General features: G+C 33.6%; 2 protein-coding genes and 1 long non-coding RNA gene across 7 annotated transcripts; all 3 read left to right on the forward strand.

The window, feature by feature from the left end:
• Nucleotides 1–7,285: 7,285 nt before the first annotated feature.
• On the forward strand, nt 7,286–7,600 carry LOC112777661 (putative lipid-transfer protein DIR1). Its single transcript, XM_025822059.3, has one exon. It carries the CDS (start codon nt 7,286–7,288, stop codon nt 7,598–7,600), a length of 315 nt encoding a protein of 104 aa, XP_025677844.1.
• An 860-nt stretch (nt 7,601–8,460) lies between these two features.
• LOC112777616 (uncharacterized) lies at nt 8,461–11,248 on the forward strand. 3 transcript variants are annotated; one of them, XM_025822001.3, is made up of 3 exons: nt 8,461–8,785; nt 9,755–9,795; nt 9,920–11,248. In XM_025822001.3, exon 3 carries the CDS (start codon nt 10,041–10,043, stop codon nt 10,833–10,835), a length of 795 nt encoding a protein of 264 aa, XP_025677786.1. In that variant the 5' UTR covers nt 8,461–8,785; nt 9,755–9,795; nt 9,920–10,040; the 3' UTR covers nt 10,836–11,248. The 3 variants fall into 3 exon arrangements, 2 of the variants coding, with proteins under 2 accessions (XP_025677786.1, XP_025677785.1); XR_003190511.3 differs by lacking the exon at nt 9,755–9,795 and having other exon boundaries at nt 8,567–8,785; nt 9,920–10,926; nt 11,028–11,248; XM_025822000.3 differs by lacking the exon at nt 9,755–9,795 and having other exon boundaries at nt 8,567–8,785.
• A 1,308-nt stretch (nt 11,249–12,556) lies between these two features.
• Nucleotides 12,557–15,531, forward strand: LOC112776162 (uncharacterized). Of its 3 annotated transcripts, none has more exons than XR_003189853.2 (4): nt 12,557–12,725; nt 12,817–12,871; nt 12,980–13,108; nt 14,670–15,531. It is a non-coding gene; the product is annotated as an uncharacterized lncRNA (long non-coding RNA). The 3 variants fall into 3 exon arrangements; XR_003189854.2 differs by having other exon boundaries at nt 15,241–15,531; XR_003189852.2 differs by lacking the exon at nt 14,670–15,531 and having other exon boundaries at nt 12,980–13,379.
• The last annotated feature ends 1,924 nt before the right edge of the window (nt 15,532–17,455 follow it).

Consider the following 17,455-nt stretch of genomic DNA (forward strand, 5'->3'; position numbering starts at 1 on the left):
TCGCTGCGGCTCCCCCCTTTTTTATTTTTACTGGGTCTGGGGGTGGCAGCCTTTCGGTGTTACAAATCTCTCTATATACATCCACTATAGAAACTTTCAGAGGAGTATAAGAGTGATATTTTCTTGGTCTATCGAGGCCGAGTTCTTCCTTCTTCCTGGTTTCCCTCTCTCTCTCTTTTGTTGAGGGAGGGTGCCCAGGTCGCCAACTCAGGTCTCTTAACTTAGCATTTTCCTCCATGTTGATGTACTTTTCAGCTCTTTCCTGTACATCACTTAGAGAGATGGGATGTCTTTTGGATATGGACTGTGAGAAGGGACCTTCTCTGAGCCCATTGACTAACCCCATTATGACTGCCTCGGTGGGCAGGTCTTGAATCTCTAAACATGCTTTGTTGAACCTTTTCATATAGGCTCGTAAGGTTTCTCCGACCTCCTGTTTTATTCCCAGGAGGCTTGGTGCATGTTTTACTTTGTCTTTCTGGATAGAGAACCTCATCAAGAATTTTCTTGAGAGGTCTTCAAAACTGGTAACCGACCTCGGGGGGAGGCTGTCGAACCACTTCATCGCTGCTTTTGACAAGGTTGTCGGAAAAGCTTTGCATCGCGTAGCATCAGAAGCATCAGCCAGATACATCCGACTTTTAAAGTTGCTCAGATGATGCTTTGGATCAGTGGTTCCGTCGTAGAGGTCCATATCGGGGCTTCTAAAGTTTCTCAGAACTTTTGCCCTTATTATGTCCTCACTAAAAGGATCTTCCCCTCCTAGGGGCGATTCTTCTCTACTATCACGGGAGTTCCGACCTTTGAGGGAGGATTCTAACTTTAAGAGTTTTTCCTCTAACTCTTTTCGTCGATCCATCTCCTCTCTTAGGTGCTTTTCTATCTCCCTTTGTCGCTCCCGTTCCTGTTCTAGTTGTTCCAAACGACTTTGGTGGACATGAACTAATCCCATAAGCTCAGTTGCGTGGGACTGTCCGTCTTTCTCTGACTCACGGCCTTCAGAAGAATTCACCTTCAGGGTTTTGACTCCGGAGGTTCCTTCTTTGTGTTGATCGTTGGTTTCCTGATGGAGGGTTAGGTCCGCGTCATTATTTCCGGTATCCAGATTCTCTTGTTCAGAATCTGTTTCCACATGACCCTCCTCAGGGGATCTGTCCGCCATCACTGGTAGATCTCTCGGGTCCCCGGCAACGGCGCCAATGTTACGGTGGGTAACCGGAGATTAATGGGCTGGATGGCGTTGGTTGGCCCAGACGTACGAAGGAGGAGGCTTTCAGGTGGGTCTGCAACTCGGTGCACTCCGTCCAACCTGTACGCGTGAAAGAATGGGGGGTGGTACCTGCAAAGACACTCCGATGCCTAAGTCAGCAAGGGTGTTAGCAGATCTAGAGAGTATTGGAACTTAGAGATACCTGAGGGGTGTCAGTGTATTTATAGTGGTGATCCAATAACCACCGTTGGAGTAGTGCCACTTTTCTAGGGTGTTAACCGTCCCTTTATCTTAGGGAAGTTAAGATATGGCTCGTGGAAGTGGTTAGAGAGATTCTAGGGGCAGTTACTCATTCAAATGAGTGCTTATCTGCCAGCTAACCCTCGTTCCCGACTTCCTTAGAGCAAGTCGAGACGAGTACCGACTTTGTAGTGGCTGGTCTGGTGAAAGGTGAGGTCAACCCTTTGGGTTGGGCCTTTTTACTTGGACCCTGGGCCTTAATCGTTGGGCCAGGATATGAACAAATACAAATAAAAAATTTATTATATACATATTTATATTTTTTAAATTATAATATGAAATGATAAATTAAATTTTTTTATTTATGATGTTATAATAGTATATACCATTAATTATTTGTTTTATAATTATTTTTTTAGATAAATATTAGTTTTACTATTTGTTTTCATATTCAATGTAAACCGCTATAGCCTCTAGCAGTTTACGCACGAAGCCCTATGCACATAAACAGTAGCGGTTTATGACTAACCCAAAAGAAATAGAAAGCGCGACAGACTCTAGCGGTTTCTGTGCTGCCACATTTGAACTAATCCGCTATTGGCAGCAGCCGATTATGTGTTTATGTAAACCGCTACTGGCAGTAGCGGTTTCTATAGATATATGAAACAATGTATTTGCGTCTTCATTTTGAAAACAATGTAATTGCATAATTTTAAAGGTGTAACAATTTATTTATGTAAATTGTCCTAAAAATTATATTAAAATAATATTTTAAACTATAACATAAAAATATAAAATAATTAAAATTTTATTTTATATTAGTCGATAAATAATTAAATTATTATATTTAAAATTTATTAACTAACTACTTTTGTTAAAAATATTATTATATAATATAATTTTTTATCAAAATATTTTTAAAATGTAATTTATTTAAAATATTATATATAATACATGAAAATATTAACTTTTTAATTAAAAAAAAAACAAAATAAATAATATAATTCTAAAGTAAGACTAAACTAATTAAATTTACGCAATTAAAAATTTCATATTATTCTCTCTCCTTATTATTATTATTTTTTTAATATAAATAATCAATCAATTTTATTTTTAAGGTGGTGATGTTATTAAATTATCGGTGTGCTTGGTTTAAGGTTAAAAAAAATTGAAAATATTTTGTGAGATAATTTTATATATCAAACTCGTCTGTTTAATATTATAAATTGTCCAAAGTTATTTTAAATGTTTTCAAAAATAAATTACAATTATTTTTGCTTTATAATATATATTTAGAAGCTAGCTAACTTATATTCTCTCTCTACATGGAAATAATAAGCATTTATGCTTTGTGTTGGGAATAAAATGTCAACAACTTTGATAATAATATAATTTGTTTGAGAATTAAAATTTAAAATCCGAATCAAACAAAAGATATTATATTCTTGTGTGATAATTTTTAAGAACAGATTAATTATAATAACTTAAAATAAGTTAGAATTCTTTTATTTTAAATAAAAGTGAAAATATTGTGGTATTATATTCTAAACTTACCCATATCTCTAGCGTTTGAAGTTTAAAGGATTATTAGGTGTTAATAATACATACAAGAAGTAATAAAATAATTCATAATAATTTATTTTGTTTTATAAAATTTTATTCAAATACTATAAAATTTTTCATTTTAAGTCATGTCTTAAGAGTTTTAAATTGTTTATCTAATTAACTTAGCTTTAAACCATTGTCCATTTGGACTAATTCTAAACTCAACCAAATATAACTCTCATATACTTAACTATTGAAACTGTACATAAAATTTATTTGGGTATGAACTACCTCCACTATTAAAAAATATTAAAAAATTTAACCAAAAAAATAAAAAATATTTAAAAATAATAAAAAATAATATTATTATAAATATATAATTCTAAATATTATATATATAAAACTATAAATATTAAATTTAAAAAATAATTTTAAATTATTATCTACTTAATATTATCATAAAATAAATATGAATAAAAAAGATTAGAAGAAAGATTAGAGTCACGAGGTGACATATATATTAGAGAGTCTAAAAAATAAAAGAATATATACTAATCTTATATCAGTCACAATTACATACACATATGATACATATACGTAGTTATACATATTATTTATTCAGTTTTTCTAAAAAAATAAAAAAAAATATTTTTATGTATTATATATAATATTTTAATTAAACTATATTTTGACAAATATTTGATAAAAGATTATATTATATAATAATATTTTTAATAAAAGTAGTTAATTAATAACTATTGAATATAATAATTTAATTATTTATTAAGTAATATAAAATAAAATTTAAGTATTTTATATTTTTATATTACAGTTTAAATATCATTTTAATATATTTTTTTAATATTATAGAAAATTTGTGGCATAATAATTAATTTTAATGAATAAAAAAATATTTATATTTTTGTAGATATAATGTTTATATTTTTAATTACGTAAGTTTGATTAATTTAGATCTTACTATTATAAATAAGGGTTAAGTACTGAAATCGTCCCTAAGGTCTGGAGTGAAAATCAAAATCGTCCCCGACATTTTTTTGTTATTAAAATCATCCTCAACGTTACAAAACGTTATAAAATCGTCATTTTCCACTTCAATTTTATTTTTTTACCATATTACCCTTCATTATTAATAAAAATAATTAAAAATAATATTAAAAAAATTAAAACAACCCCCCTCCCCCACCCTCAACCCTCACCCCTCCCCCCTCCCCCCTCCGTAACTCCCTCACCCCCTCCCTCACTCACCCTCCCGTAATCCCCTCAACCCACTCCCTCACCCCCCACCCCTCAACCCTCACCCCCTCCCTCACTCCCTCACCCCACTCCCTCACTCACCCTCTCGGCGGCGTTTCTCGGCGGCAGAGGCGCAGCAGTGGCTGAGCACGGATTTTCCCTCTCTCTCCTCTGCTCCCGAGCTCTCTCTCTCTCCTCAGATCTCGCTTGCTCTCTTTCTCCTCTGGCTCTCTCTTCCTCCAGCGACCACCACGGCCACGGCGCACTCAACGGCGGCAGCAGTTCGGCGATGGCCCAACAACGACGACGACGAATCCCTTGCAGCAACAAACGCAAATAGTGAACAGCTCCTCCTCTCCATTTCGGGCTCGATAACGGTGGCAGTTTTGCGGTGGATCTTGTGGGAGGGAAGGGAAGCCAGCGCTGCTTCTTCTTCTGTGATTGACTGCCTCTGCTTCTCCTTCTGCTTCTGCTTGAACTTTTTTCACTGGCGAAGAAAACGAAGATGCTATTCTCCAACGGAGACCACGACCTTTTCGAGTCTGACGATCGGAGCTACCTAAGCTCCGGTGTCCTCGTCCTCGCCGGCAGGAGCCTCCTCCTCTTCGCGGTGCTCGGCTTCGGTGTTCGACATGCTGAGATTTAAGAACATGAACATCATTTTTTTAATTCTTTTTAATTTTCGTGGTTGTTGATTTTGGATTTGAAGTGCAATTGATGATTGTTGAACTGTTGTCAAATTTAAATTTGTTAGTGATTTATTTTGCTGAATTTGTTATTGTTCAATTTGCTGGATTTGTTGTTGTTGCTGGTGAAGAAGAGAAAAAGAAGGAGAAGTTTGCAAAGAGCAGAAGGAAGGGAATATCAAAGGCCACTGTGGCGGAGGAAGGGGTGGAAGAAGTGAGAGGCGTTAAGGGGTCAAGAATGGAGTTGCTAGTGGCGGAGGAGTAGAGGAGAGAGAGCGAGAGGGGAGGGCGAAAGAGGGTGGCGATGTTGAAGTTGAACAAGAAGAGGAAGAAGTTGGGTTTTCTCAGTGGGAAGAGACATCGGAGGTGGGGGTGGGGGTGGGATGGGGGGAGGAGCTTTTTGTTTTTTTTTATTTTTTTATTAATAGTTAAGGGTAATTTGGTCAAAAAATAAAATTGAGATAAAAAAAAGGACGATTTTATAACGTTTTGTAACGTTATGGATGATTTTAATAACAAAAAAAGGTCGGGGACGAATTTGATTTTCGCCCCCGGCCTTAAGGACGATTTCAGTACTTAACCCTATAAATAAATATATAATGTAATAGGCATATATTTAGAATTATATTTTTGATTCTGTTTTTTTTAAAAAAAATTGAAAAAAATAAAAAATTAATTTTTTCATGTATTATATATAATATTTTAAATAAATTATATTTTAAAAATATTTTTATGAAAAAATATATTATATAATAATATCTTTAACAAAAATAGTTAGTTAATAAATTTTAAATATAATAATTTAATTGTTTGTCAAGTATAAAATAAAATTTTAATTATTTTATATTTTTATGTTACAGTTTAAAATATTATTTTAATAGAATTTTTAATATTATAAAAATTTTTTGCATAATAATTAATTTCAATGAATAAAAAATACTCATATATTTTGTATTTGTATATTTATATTTAATTATTTAAAAATGAAAGATTTGTTATCATTTAAAATATTGTGTATTAAAATATTATCATTTAAAGTATTTATTTATGTACTAGAATATGTTATATTTATTAGAGTTCATCAATACTTTTATTTTATATTAGTCTTTAATTTTTATTTTTGGGGTTCACCAAGAATCGAACTATTGACCTTTCAGATCTAGAACTCTAATACCATGTCATGAGATACCATTCATCCCAAAAGCTTACACTGGTGGAAAAAGGTAACACTAATAGTTATATCTCTAATACTTTCTAAACCTCCATTGCACGCATTGTACAAATATTCCATTAGATTCCCATACTTTTTCTAAATATTATTTTAAATATATAATTATGAATGTAAATCAGATCGTGCATTTTTTTTTTTAACTCGGACTTACTGATTTTAATTTCTCTCCCATGGTCGCGTCTCTCCTCCAATTACTCTCATCTCACTTTCATTTTCGTTCATTACAAAACGAACCATCCATTTTTCTTGTTTTCTAAATTTTAAAAGATGACAACCTTCAATTCGGACTATATAACACCAAAGGCAGTAATACTTTAGAGATTATTCACATAACTTTCTACAGTATAGAAAAATATCAGCTTTTTTGTTGAGTTTTTTCTACTACGTTTATAATAAAACTGAATAAAAAATAAATTAATACATATAAAAATTCTTACATTCTCTTGCTGAAATTTTTTATAATTTATTTGAAACAAATATCTTTTAAAAGTAAATTTAATAAATATTGTTAGTCGTTAATCTTTCTCGTGATCTCTAATAATAATTAAGTCATCTTAAAATTGAAAACAGACCAGAAAATTATAAAATTAGTAGTCTAAGTATCAATAATTTGCCACTCCCTCAACGCAAATATTTCTTTCTCGATATCTCTTGAACACTCCAATAATTTATTGCAAAAAGATATTTAATAAGGTGATTAGTATGCTGAGATTCACATGTTCTCTCGCACAAATTGATGACAATTTTAGAATCAAAATCCAAAATGATCTTCATTAATCCTCTCTAATAACCAACAAGTAAAATTATAAACTAACATTGATTTGTTTCTTATTAGAGCAAATCTAATGCATTCTTCATTCTTATCTGAATAATTAATGTAATATTTCATTATTATTCGTAAAAAAGAAAGTGACACTGCGGAAATAATGTGCAGAAAGATACACAAGGAAACAAGATATAATGCTGCCATGTTTAGAGATGCACAATGAAACGTTTCAATCTGAAAAACAAAAACGGTTTTGGGCGATGCAGTGAATTATGCGGCTATATAAGTGCAAATCAGGAAGTAGTGTTTGACATACAGACTTGAAAGTGAGAGAAGAAGAAGAACTGAAAAAGATGGGTTCAAAATCATCATGGTCAATGGTGGCACTAGCAATAATGGCATTAAGTGTGGTTGCAATGCTTGATGGTTGCATGGCGCAATCGTTCTGCAACACGTCACTTCCAGAGTTGTTCAACTGCAAGCCGGCCGTGACGCCGCCAAATCCTTCGCCGCCGACTCCAGAGTGCTGCGCGGTGGTGGCAAAGGCGGACCTGAAATGTCTTTGCGGATTAAAGAATAGCCCCTTGGTGCCAACTCTGGGGATCGATCTAAACCTCGCCTTTCAACTCCCTGCAAAGTGTAACCTGTCTCTCCCTCCTCAATGTTAATGTATACACAAACTACTTAATAATCAATAATAGAGTAATAACAATCGATTATTACTTTCGTTAACTCCCTTTTCACCCTCAACCTCCCCCTCCGTTTTTTTTAATCCTATTGTCAAAATTTCAATTTTAGTTAGGCTTTAATAAGAGTATTTATAGGTCCGATTCATTCGTATTTGAGAAAAAAAAATTACCGTCAAACCGATTCGATTTTAGTTGGTTCGAATTTAAATTTTTTTTTATTAGATCAAAACTAATCTAAATCGATTAAATCTGAGCTAGAACGATTCAGATAATTGAATATTTGATTGAAAATAAAATTTAATAAATTCAAAAAAATATTAAAATTTTTTTTAAAAATCTATAGCTATGTAAAAATAATAATAAAAAATAATGTATCAGCAATTTAAACTTAAATAATTATCTTAATTTAAAAAAAAATTAAAATTAAAAGATAAAGTTGGATATATATTATCCATAATGTTAGAAGGTTAATATATTTTATAATTTGTATTTATTAATTAGTTATTATTAATATTTTTAATAATATAAAATTATATCTAATAATATGAAATTACATTCTTTTCTTAATAATTAAATATTGACTAGATTTTAATACAAGTATTGCCTCAAGACTTTTTTATATATGATTAGATTTCATTTATTATTTTTAATTATATGTCGCACGCCAAAATACTCTTATTAAAGAAATGCTTCTATACAGGTTGAACATTAGCCCTTATAGGAATGCAATTCAAATTTTTGTACACAAAATAAATAAATAATGAAAAAATAGAAAAAAAAAAAGGAGACTTTCATGAATCCGTATAGAACGGAGAATTGACCGGCTTGCTCTGTTCAATGGTCATGTTCCATGTTAGTTTGTCTGTCAGTTACTGAGTTGTGTCCAATTAGGAAAAGCCAGCCTTGGAGCCTATAACTAACTAAGACAATCCTCTAGCGACACCGTTTCATGACTTCCTCTCTGCACACATATATATACCGTACGAACCCACCTTCCTTCGTCTCCGTCCTCGTCTTTGCTCTCTGCACTTCATCCCATTAACAACGTCACAAATTCACAATTCAGCTGGAAAGAAACCTAATAGTGCGATCTTCTTCGATCCGTGCTTACATATTCCACCCTTTCCGATTCATTCCCAAATCCTGTTATTGTATCCTCCACCGGTAACATTTTGCCTTCTCTTTTATTTTACTCTAAATTCTCTCCAAATTTTCTGCTTTCTGTGTTCGATTTGTTTGGTGGAGGTGCTAGAATATAATGTAATATCGACTTTGTTTTCGTCGAATCTTAATTCGTGTATTGATCTTTATTTTTGTGAGAGACAAAAAATATTATCCATATGTATTGACATTGCATGTGCTAGGTTTCTTGAGTTTCCTCATTGTAAGTCACTTTGGCTTATTAATTATGCTTTAGATATGAAATTGATGTATGTTCTGTGAAATCTGTTGATCAAATCATGGGGAATTGGGGATTGTGTTATTGGAAATTGTTAATATATAAAAAAGGCAGTTCAGTGCACAAGCGTCCGGCTTAACGCAAGTCCGGGAAGGGCCGCATGTAATGTAGGTAGCGAAACTTAATGATTGTGTAAGTGCGTTCGTATATATATAATTATACAAAAATGGGATAAAAAGAGGGAAGAGAAGACAGAAGAAGAAAATAGCAAGTTTGCCAACTCTTGAGGTTTCCAATCAACATGTTAAACAAGCAAATATATCCAAAGTTTCACTAGAATTGAAGGGAGAAAACAGTAGTTTGTTTCATTATTACTTGCATCAGGTTAGCTTACCCAGCAGACAGTTAGTATGATTCACCCCGGATTTTTCAATTTTGTTCATCTGGTTTACTTCAACTTGTTTTTAAGGTGTATGCTTTGCAGTGTCCTTGTTGCTATTTATACAATTCTCTTTGGTGAACATCTTGTCTTGTTTGATGAAATTTCATAATAAGTTTAATCATGTTTCCTTCTGGGTTATACTTCACTGGAATGGTTGATCCAACGATTGCATCACAATTATTTTGGCCACATTTTATATTTTCTTGTCTGTGAAGTAACAATGCCCCGTCATAGTGCGTAAAATTGTGTGATCTACACCAAAACTTAACAGTTCTATTGATGATTTTACTAGATTGGCTACATTGGATGCACAGTTCAGTTGATGCAGAATATGTTAGTTTCTCTTTATGCATTTACCTATGATCGCATTTACATGTTAAAATCACCTTGATTGTTTATTTTATTTTTGTCTGAGTTATCATATAAAATATAAGACATCTGTTGTTTTTGGGTGTAGATTTTGAAGAGTAACTGATAAGGTTCAGTTTCATGGAAAGGCTATTCTTTTGCTGGACAATGGTTTATATACTGATGTTTCAGTGATTTATGATTTTCCATTGCAAATCCATTCGTCTTTAATGATGTGGGCTTTTGCATCAAATGCCCTTTCGAACATTAGAGTGAAAAGAATCCCAAGTGTGTCAAGTCATACTTGTGCAGTTTCAGCAGAATGCTCTGATGATGAGTCCTGCTCTAATGCCAGCAGAGACGAAGGACTAGAATGCCCCATATGCTGGGAATCCTTCAACATAGTTGAGAATGTGCCTTATGTCTTATGGTGTGGTCACAGTCTCTGTAAGAACTGTGTACTAGGACTTCAGTGGGCTGTGGTGACGTTTCCTTCTCAACAAATCAAGATTCCGTTCTTCATTTCATGTCCATGGTGCCACCTGTTATCATTCCGTTTGATTTATAATGGAAATCTCAAGTTTCCTTGCAAGAATTACTTCCTTCTTTGGATGGTTGAGAGCATGAATGGTGATAGGCAAAGGCTCGTTTCCACCTGCATGGACAGCCAACCAGTTTGGACTCCAAAGAGCTACATTCTGGAAAACCAAGCTACTAATTCTAACCTCATTAGGGCTTCATTATGTAATTACACTGGAAGGCAGGAACCTAACATTGTTGGTGGTCGGGGCAGACACAGACACCCTTTTTCCCTTAACAAATCTCTGGATTTCTTCATTCACTTCACGTCCAAGTTCCCATTGGTCATCACTTTCCTTCTGATTGCATTTTTCGCAGTTCCGTGCAGTGCCATTATTTTAGTCCTGTACTTGCTTGTCACTATTCTTTTTGCTATCCCATCATTCCTCGTATTGTACTTTGCATGCCCAATGATGCACAAGCTAGTAAGAAATATAACCTCTTGAAATGTAGCCTTGCTTCGACAGACGCCCGCAGCATGTCAAATCTAACTTCTGCAAATTTACTCTACCTTTGGATTGCTTGTTCTTCCTCGTGGTAATTTCTTTGTTATTTCTAAGGTTATATCATGTTATTTTGGTTATTTTTTTGTAGTCAACTTTAGCCAGAATCTTGAGAGGAACTTTATTTTTTGGCAGTTGTAATTTGGAAATTTTGTTTTCTCCTTTTAATTTTGGACAAGGAGTGACTAAATGTTCTACAAACTACAAAGTGCTAGCGCTGAGACTTCAAGAGTTAAATGATCAAGGATATGTGATTGCTTGTACAAATAATGTTTCATGTAGTAGCATAAGTGCAAGTCTGATTTGGAAAAAAACATATATATTTGCACGATTTTTTGTGCGCACCTCTTTCTGCACATCTTTTTTTTATGGTATAATTTTTTTTATCTTTTTTATTTACCAATATATTTTTAATACCAAAAGATGAAGGTGAATAAGAGAGGTTTACCAATTGAATAAGAGAGGTTTACACAAAGGTAATTCATATAATGTTGCTTTGTACCAAAACCTTAAACCAATAATGCAAGTAAATCTTGAAGCAATTCATTAGAGATGAGGCTCAGGTATCTGTTCAAGTTTGCGACTTTTGTTCTTCCAGTTTTGGTGAAAATGAGAACTAAGGATATATACAGAACAGTAAAATAAATGTTACATAACTGGTGATCTCAGAAGCATATCCCTGGAAGCTTTCCTGTCTTTCTGATTTCGTCTGCCTTCTCTTGTGCTTTTAGTTCTTGGTTCCTTCGTGTTTCGTCTACCTTCAGTGCATCGGCTCTTGCTCCATTTGCAACCTCGTCTATATATTTCATGTCAGTGTAAAAGTTCTTGAAAACTGTCAACTTTCTGCTCTCAGGTTTTCTCTGCATTATCGTTAGTCTAAAATTAGGCAACGCACAATAATTTCATAGATTAAACTTTCATCCCTGTAACATGAAGCTTTTACATTTTCTTTTCCCAATTTAGTTTTTTAATTTATGAATTAGCCATCTTTAATAGAGTTGAAAATTATGTTTTTCTCCAATTGATTTATGTTCAACATAACAGATGTTTTCTCACTTCTATAATTAGTATTAGACTAATCGAATTATTTCGAGTTCTGCTTTTCGAATCAATTAAAGTCGAGTTTAAATGGATTAAACTTGATTGTATCCTATTATCCATCAAATTCAAAATTAATATAATCGATCTATATCAATTTTAATCAGAAAATTGAATTATCTGTACCTGTAAACATCACTAAACTTTAAAATAGTGTTTATTTAGCATTCATATGAACTAAAAATATGAACACGGTAGCAAAGTGTCACCTTTCTCTCCCTTCTCAATGTTAATGCTAATAATGCTATCAAATGATTACTACTATCAAATCTACCCCCTATCTGTAAACTTAACTATTCAATAATACAGAAATAACAATGTGTAAACTCCGCTAAAATTAATAAATAATTCGTCAATAAATTGAATTTTAATTAGAAAAATTAAAAATATAAATCTAATATTAAAATAGGGTAGAGCTTTTTAAAACGAGAATTTTGACACTAATTTTAAAAAAATTGACCCAAAATTGGACTAAATAGGCCGAACCAATTAAACCGGGTCCAAACCGGACCCGTGAGCCCAACCGGACCCAATCACTTAAATGAAGAGAAGCTATCTCCTTCCCCATTCAGCAACAAAACACGCTGAACAGCCTTGGGGGAGAGGAGAGCTCCCTAACCCTCACCACCACTTTAATCCACCATAACTCCTTCGTTCGAGCTCCGATCGTCGTACCGTTTGCGGTCACGCATTCAGCGCGTCAAGCTCTATGTTTCTATCGGATCAATTTCACGGGTAAATCACAATCCCATCTCAGATTTTCTACCCCTTTTGATTTTCGAAATTGAGCCCTTGTAATGAGATTTTGTCGAATTTGGTATTCTAGGTTCGATTTAGCTTGCGGAGCTTGTCGGGCTTGAGTTGTTTTGTTCGTGGGGATGGTAAGGATCACCTAACCTTAGCCAATTCTTGATTTTATTATGTGAATTCTGAATTTTGAGGTATACATGTGTAATAGGTGTGAACTATATATATATATATATGCACAGGAATTGAATTGTGGACATTTGGAGGCTTGGTGGAGGATTGGTGCTGAGGTTTTGGTTATTTTTAAAACTTGTGAGGCTATGTGTGTAGCTTGAGTTGCTGCCTTGGACCAAACGTGGTGATCGACCAAGGTATGGTTTAGGTTTTGCGCATTTAATATATAATGTTCTGTAAAAACTTAGGCTATATGACCATAGGATAAGTTGGAATGCAGGTGTGTATTTAATGTTTAGTATCTTAATGATGGATATATTTGATTTGGTGCTTACTGGATAATTGGTGATTTAATGAATTATTGTGGTTTGTTGCTTGTTGGTTGGTTGGTTGATGATGATTGATGGATTTTTGTTAATGAATTGAGGATATAAGCAAATAAATTTTAAAGTTGTGACTTATAGTTTGAATGATGGATTTTGAGGAAATGTATGAGCATTATTGTTGGTATGAGACATAATTGTTATGGTGGTTGATATGTTAATGAAGAAGTGTTGGAAAGTGCAGGTTTGGTGATTATTGACATAGGATTTGTCATGGTTGAAAATGAGGTTTTAAGAGTTTGCAAAACGTTGGTTTTTGGCCGAACTTCGACGAGGCATAACTTGGCTTCTGAACCCTCAATTTGTTTTCAACTTATTTTAAATGAAAATTGGGTTCGTAAAGTTTACGCCGTTCGAAGAACGGAAGAAAAATGATTTAAAACGATTAAGTTATGCACGTTAGAAGTTTTGGTGTGAATTATGTATTATGCAGGTGAATACTACAGGTTTATGCAGCTTTCTGGGTGATCTGGTGTTTTTTTTAAGAACGTACGTCCACGCGTACGCGTGGCATGGAATTTTAAACTGTGCGTGCGCGAGTAGCCCCATGCATACGCGTAATGAACCAGCCTGCATGACCACGCGTACGCATGGTAAGGGAATGCGCGCGCGAGCTGCCTTTTTATACTCCCACGCATATGCGTGTCCCCTGTTTCCTGCAAAAATAGATTTTTGTGTTTTAAACCAGATTTTAGACTTTTAAACCACTATTTTCATCCTTTTAGTCATAAAGTATAATACTAAGTCTAATAGCTAGTTGAAGTTAGGAAAATAAGGTAACTTGGGGATGAAGAAAGGGGGTAAACATGATGAGTTATAAGAAAAAGATGTAGATGTTAAATGAAGTTATGATGCCATGGTTACGATGAATGATTATATAATTATTATGAATATTAAATGGCTTATGAATTAATGATATCTGAGATACGAGTTTTCCTGGGTAACAGAACCGTGGCTTGCCACCACGTGTTCCAGGTTGAAACTCGATACTCGGTTGACCCTACGTCGTAAGGTTGACCGGACACGTATAAATTCCCGGGAATGGATATCCCCTATTGAGTGGTATATAAATGAATGAATGATTGTATAAATGATGAATGAATGAAAAATCTATGCATAGACTCATGGGGATGCGTGACGAGGGATAGTCTAAGATTTTTGGACTTGTCAGGTTGGTTGGATAACCGACAGATGAGCCTCATCAGCCATAGGACATGCATACATCATGTGCATTTGTTTGTTTTGTCTGCTATGCATTACTTTGGATTGTCTAACTGAATATATTTTATGCTACCTGTTATATTTGCTACTTGCACTATCTGTTTCCTACTTGTGCGTAAAATTTTTTGGTTGTTTGTTTCTGCTGAATCATTAGTGATGGAGGAGCGGAAGAAGAGTGGACCGGTTTGGGGTTAATGTTAGGATTAGAGTAGGTAAGTTTAGAACATTTTAGGTCACCTACCCCCTTTTATGGCTTCTGCTTAGAGTTTAAGTTTTATAACTGTATGTTGGAGTTCTAGGATTGCCTCTAACATTTCCAAGACCTTATATATTATATGCGTGGCACCTTTACCATGATGAGAACTCCTGGTGGCTACTGCAGTACCAATCAAAAAGATGGTTGTTGATACTGGACGACGAAATGGGTTTTGGAATTTATTAACATTCTCCAAAAAGGGTACTGTTAATAATCCCGCGGGTACCGAAACCATTAAAAGAACGCCCAATAACTTATTGGGCACTGTACGAAGTATTTGAAATACAGGAAAGAAATACCATTCCGGCAATATTTCCAAAGGAGTTGCAAATGGATCCGCGGGTTCCCCAATCATTGATGGTTCTAAAACTGCTAAACCTACGTTACAAGCAATAGTACCTAGAATAACTACGGGAAAAATATATAAAAGATCGTTTGGCCATGCGGCCATACTGTGTTGTTGTTTCAGATGCAGGTCGAGAGGCTCCTCACTAGACGTCTGGATTCTTGAAGCGGAGTAGTCCCTGAGTTCTTTTGGAATTATCAATATATATATATTTAGCTTTCTCTTCAAGAAACTTGATTATTTTGTCCCTCATAGAGGTTACAGAAGAGTTAGGGTCTTATTTCTGTATTTTGGGTATTTTGGGATACTTGTATATGTATGTATATATTTTTCGGCCAGCCTTGGCTTCGCAAGCTGAGTCAGGAGCTAGCTATACTGTACTTTCGGCTCTCTATTCACTCCTTCGCTTATTCATGTCTATGACCTTTAGGTTTCTTAGCACGTAAGTTATTCCGTTTTCCGAGTGTTGCGCTTTAAATTTTGCGATTTTATTTTATCCGTTTTTCAAGACTCCTACTATATTATATTTCTCCACTATTATACGTATGTATTTTTTGATTTGAGGTCCGTAACACCACACTACCTCTGTTCTACGACTTAAGCGTAAAGTTCTGTATAGTAAGGATGGATTATTGCTTTCGTTAATTCCCTTCATTCTCACCCTCAATTTTTGTCCTCCGCTTCTTCACCTTTTTTTTTTTGCTTTTCTACTACGTTTATAATAAAATTGAGTAAAGAATAAATTAATACATATAAACTCTTATATTCTCTTGTTGAGATTTTATATAATCTATTTGAAATAAAGTTGAACATTCCAATTTATTATTGCAAGAAGAGATTTAAATTTAATAACTAGCATCCACTAAAAGGTGGTTACTAGCTATGTTGAGAATTGAGATTCACATGTTCTCCAGGCACAAATTGACGACAACTTTAGAATCAACGTCCAAACTAATCTTCATTAATCCTCTCTGATAATAACCAACAAGTAAAATTATAAACTAACATTAATTTGTTTGGTATCAGAGCAGATATAATGTATCTTTATTTCTTATCTGAAGAATTAATGTAATATTTCATTATTATTCGTAAAAAAGAAAGTGACACTACGAAAATATATGATGCAGAAAGATACACAAGGAAACAATAAATAAATAATGACGCCATGATTAGAGATACGACACTGAAAATGTGCGTAAAGCAATGCCAAAGACATACAAGGCTGCTTTTGCCGACTGCAATCAATTCTGCGCCGATATAACTGCAAAGCATCAGCAGTGTTTGACATACACACTTCAAACTGAGTGAGAAAAGAAGATCAGAAGATGAGGATATCATCAATGGTGGCACTATCAATAATGGCCTTAACTTTGGTTGCAGTGCTTCATGGTTGCATGGCGCAGCTGCCGTCGATATGCAACGTGTTAGTTGGAGATTTGTTGCCGTGCAAGCCGGCCGTGACACTGCCAAATCCTCTGCCGCCTTCGGAAGTGTGCTGCTCGGTGCTGTCAAAGGCGGGCTTGTTGAAATGCCTTTGCTCATTCAAGAATTCTCCATTGTTGCCATCGTTGGGGATTGATCCAGATCTCGCCATGCAGCTCCCTGCAAAGTGTCACCTTCCTCACCCTTTTGAATGTTTATTGTAGTAATCCTATCAAATCATTATTACTACCAAATCTGCTCTCTATCTGTAAATTTAACTATGCAATAATACAGTAATAACAATGGATTATTGCTTTCATTAATTTCCTTTTTCTCTCTCAATCCCCCCGCCCCCTTTCTTCTTTTTTTGATCTTCCTTTTCTTTTCTCTTATTGTTATAAAGGAGCCACTTAAATAAAGATATTTAAAATATTATTTTTAAAAAATATTTTTTAATAATTAAAATTTAATTATATAGTCGATTAAATTATATTATTTTTGTTAAAATTAGATCAAACAAATTAATTTAAAAATAATTTGGTAGAAACTAAATCTTAAACCAATCTAAATTAATATTTTTTTATAAAAAAATAACTACAATAACTCTATTACCAAAAAATGACGGTAATACTTTTATATATATTATAAAAAATAATTAAAATATTCTTTTATATATATAAAAATATTTTAGTCATTTTTTATAATAAAAATATTGTAGTTATTTTTTATAAAAAAAATATTAATTTAGACCTATTCAAAATATAATTTACTGATTTTTTTGCTAAATTAATTTATTTAATCTAATTTTAACAAAAATAACATGATAAAATTAATTATATATATTAAATTTTAATTATTAAAAAATATTTTTAAAAAATGACGTTTTAAACGTTTTTATCTAAATAACTTCTTCTGA

Source organism: Arachis hypogaea, chromosome 19, assembly GCF_003086295.3.
Source record: "Arachis hypogaea cultivar Tifrunner chromosome 19, arahy.Tifrunner.gnm2.J5K5, whole genome shotgun sequence".
Lineage (NCBI taxonomy): Eukaryota > Viridiplantae > Streptophyta > Magnoliopsida > Fabales > Fabaceae > Arachis > Arachis hypogaea.

What these genes read in the sequence shown, in the direction of transcription:
- LOC112777661 (XM_025822059.3), top strand. Translation starts at nt 7,286, where the DNA reads ATGGGTTCAAAATCATCATGGTCAATGGTGGCACTAGCAATAATGGCA.
- LOC112777616 (XM_025822001.3), top strand. Translation starts at nt 10,041, where the DNA reads ATGATGTGGGCTTTTGCATCAAATGCCCTTTCGAACATTAGAGTGAAA.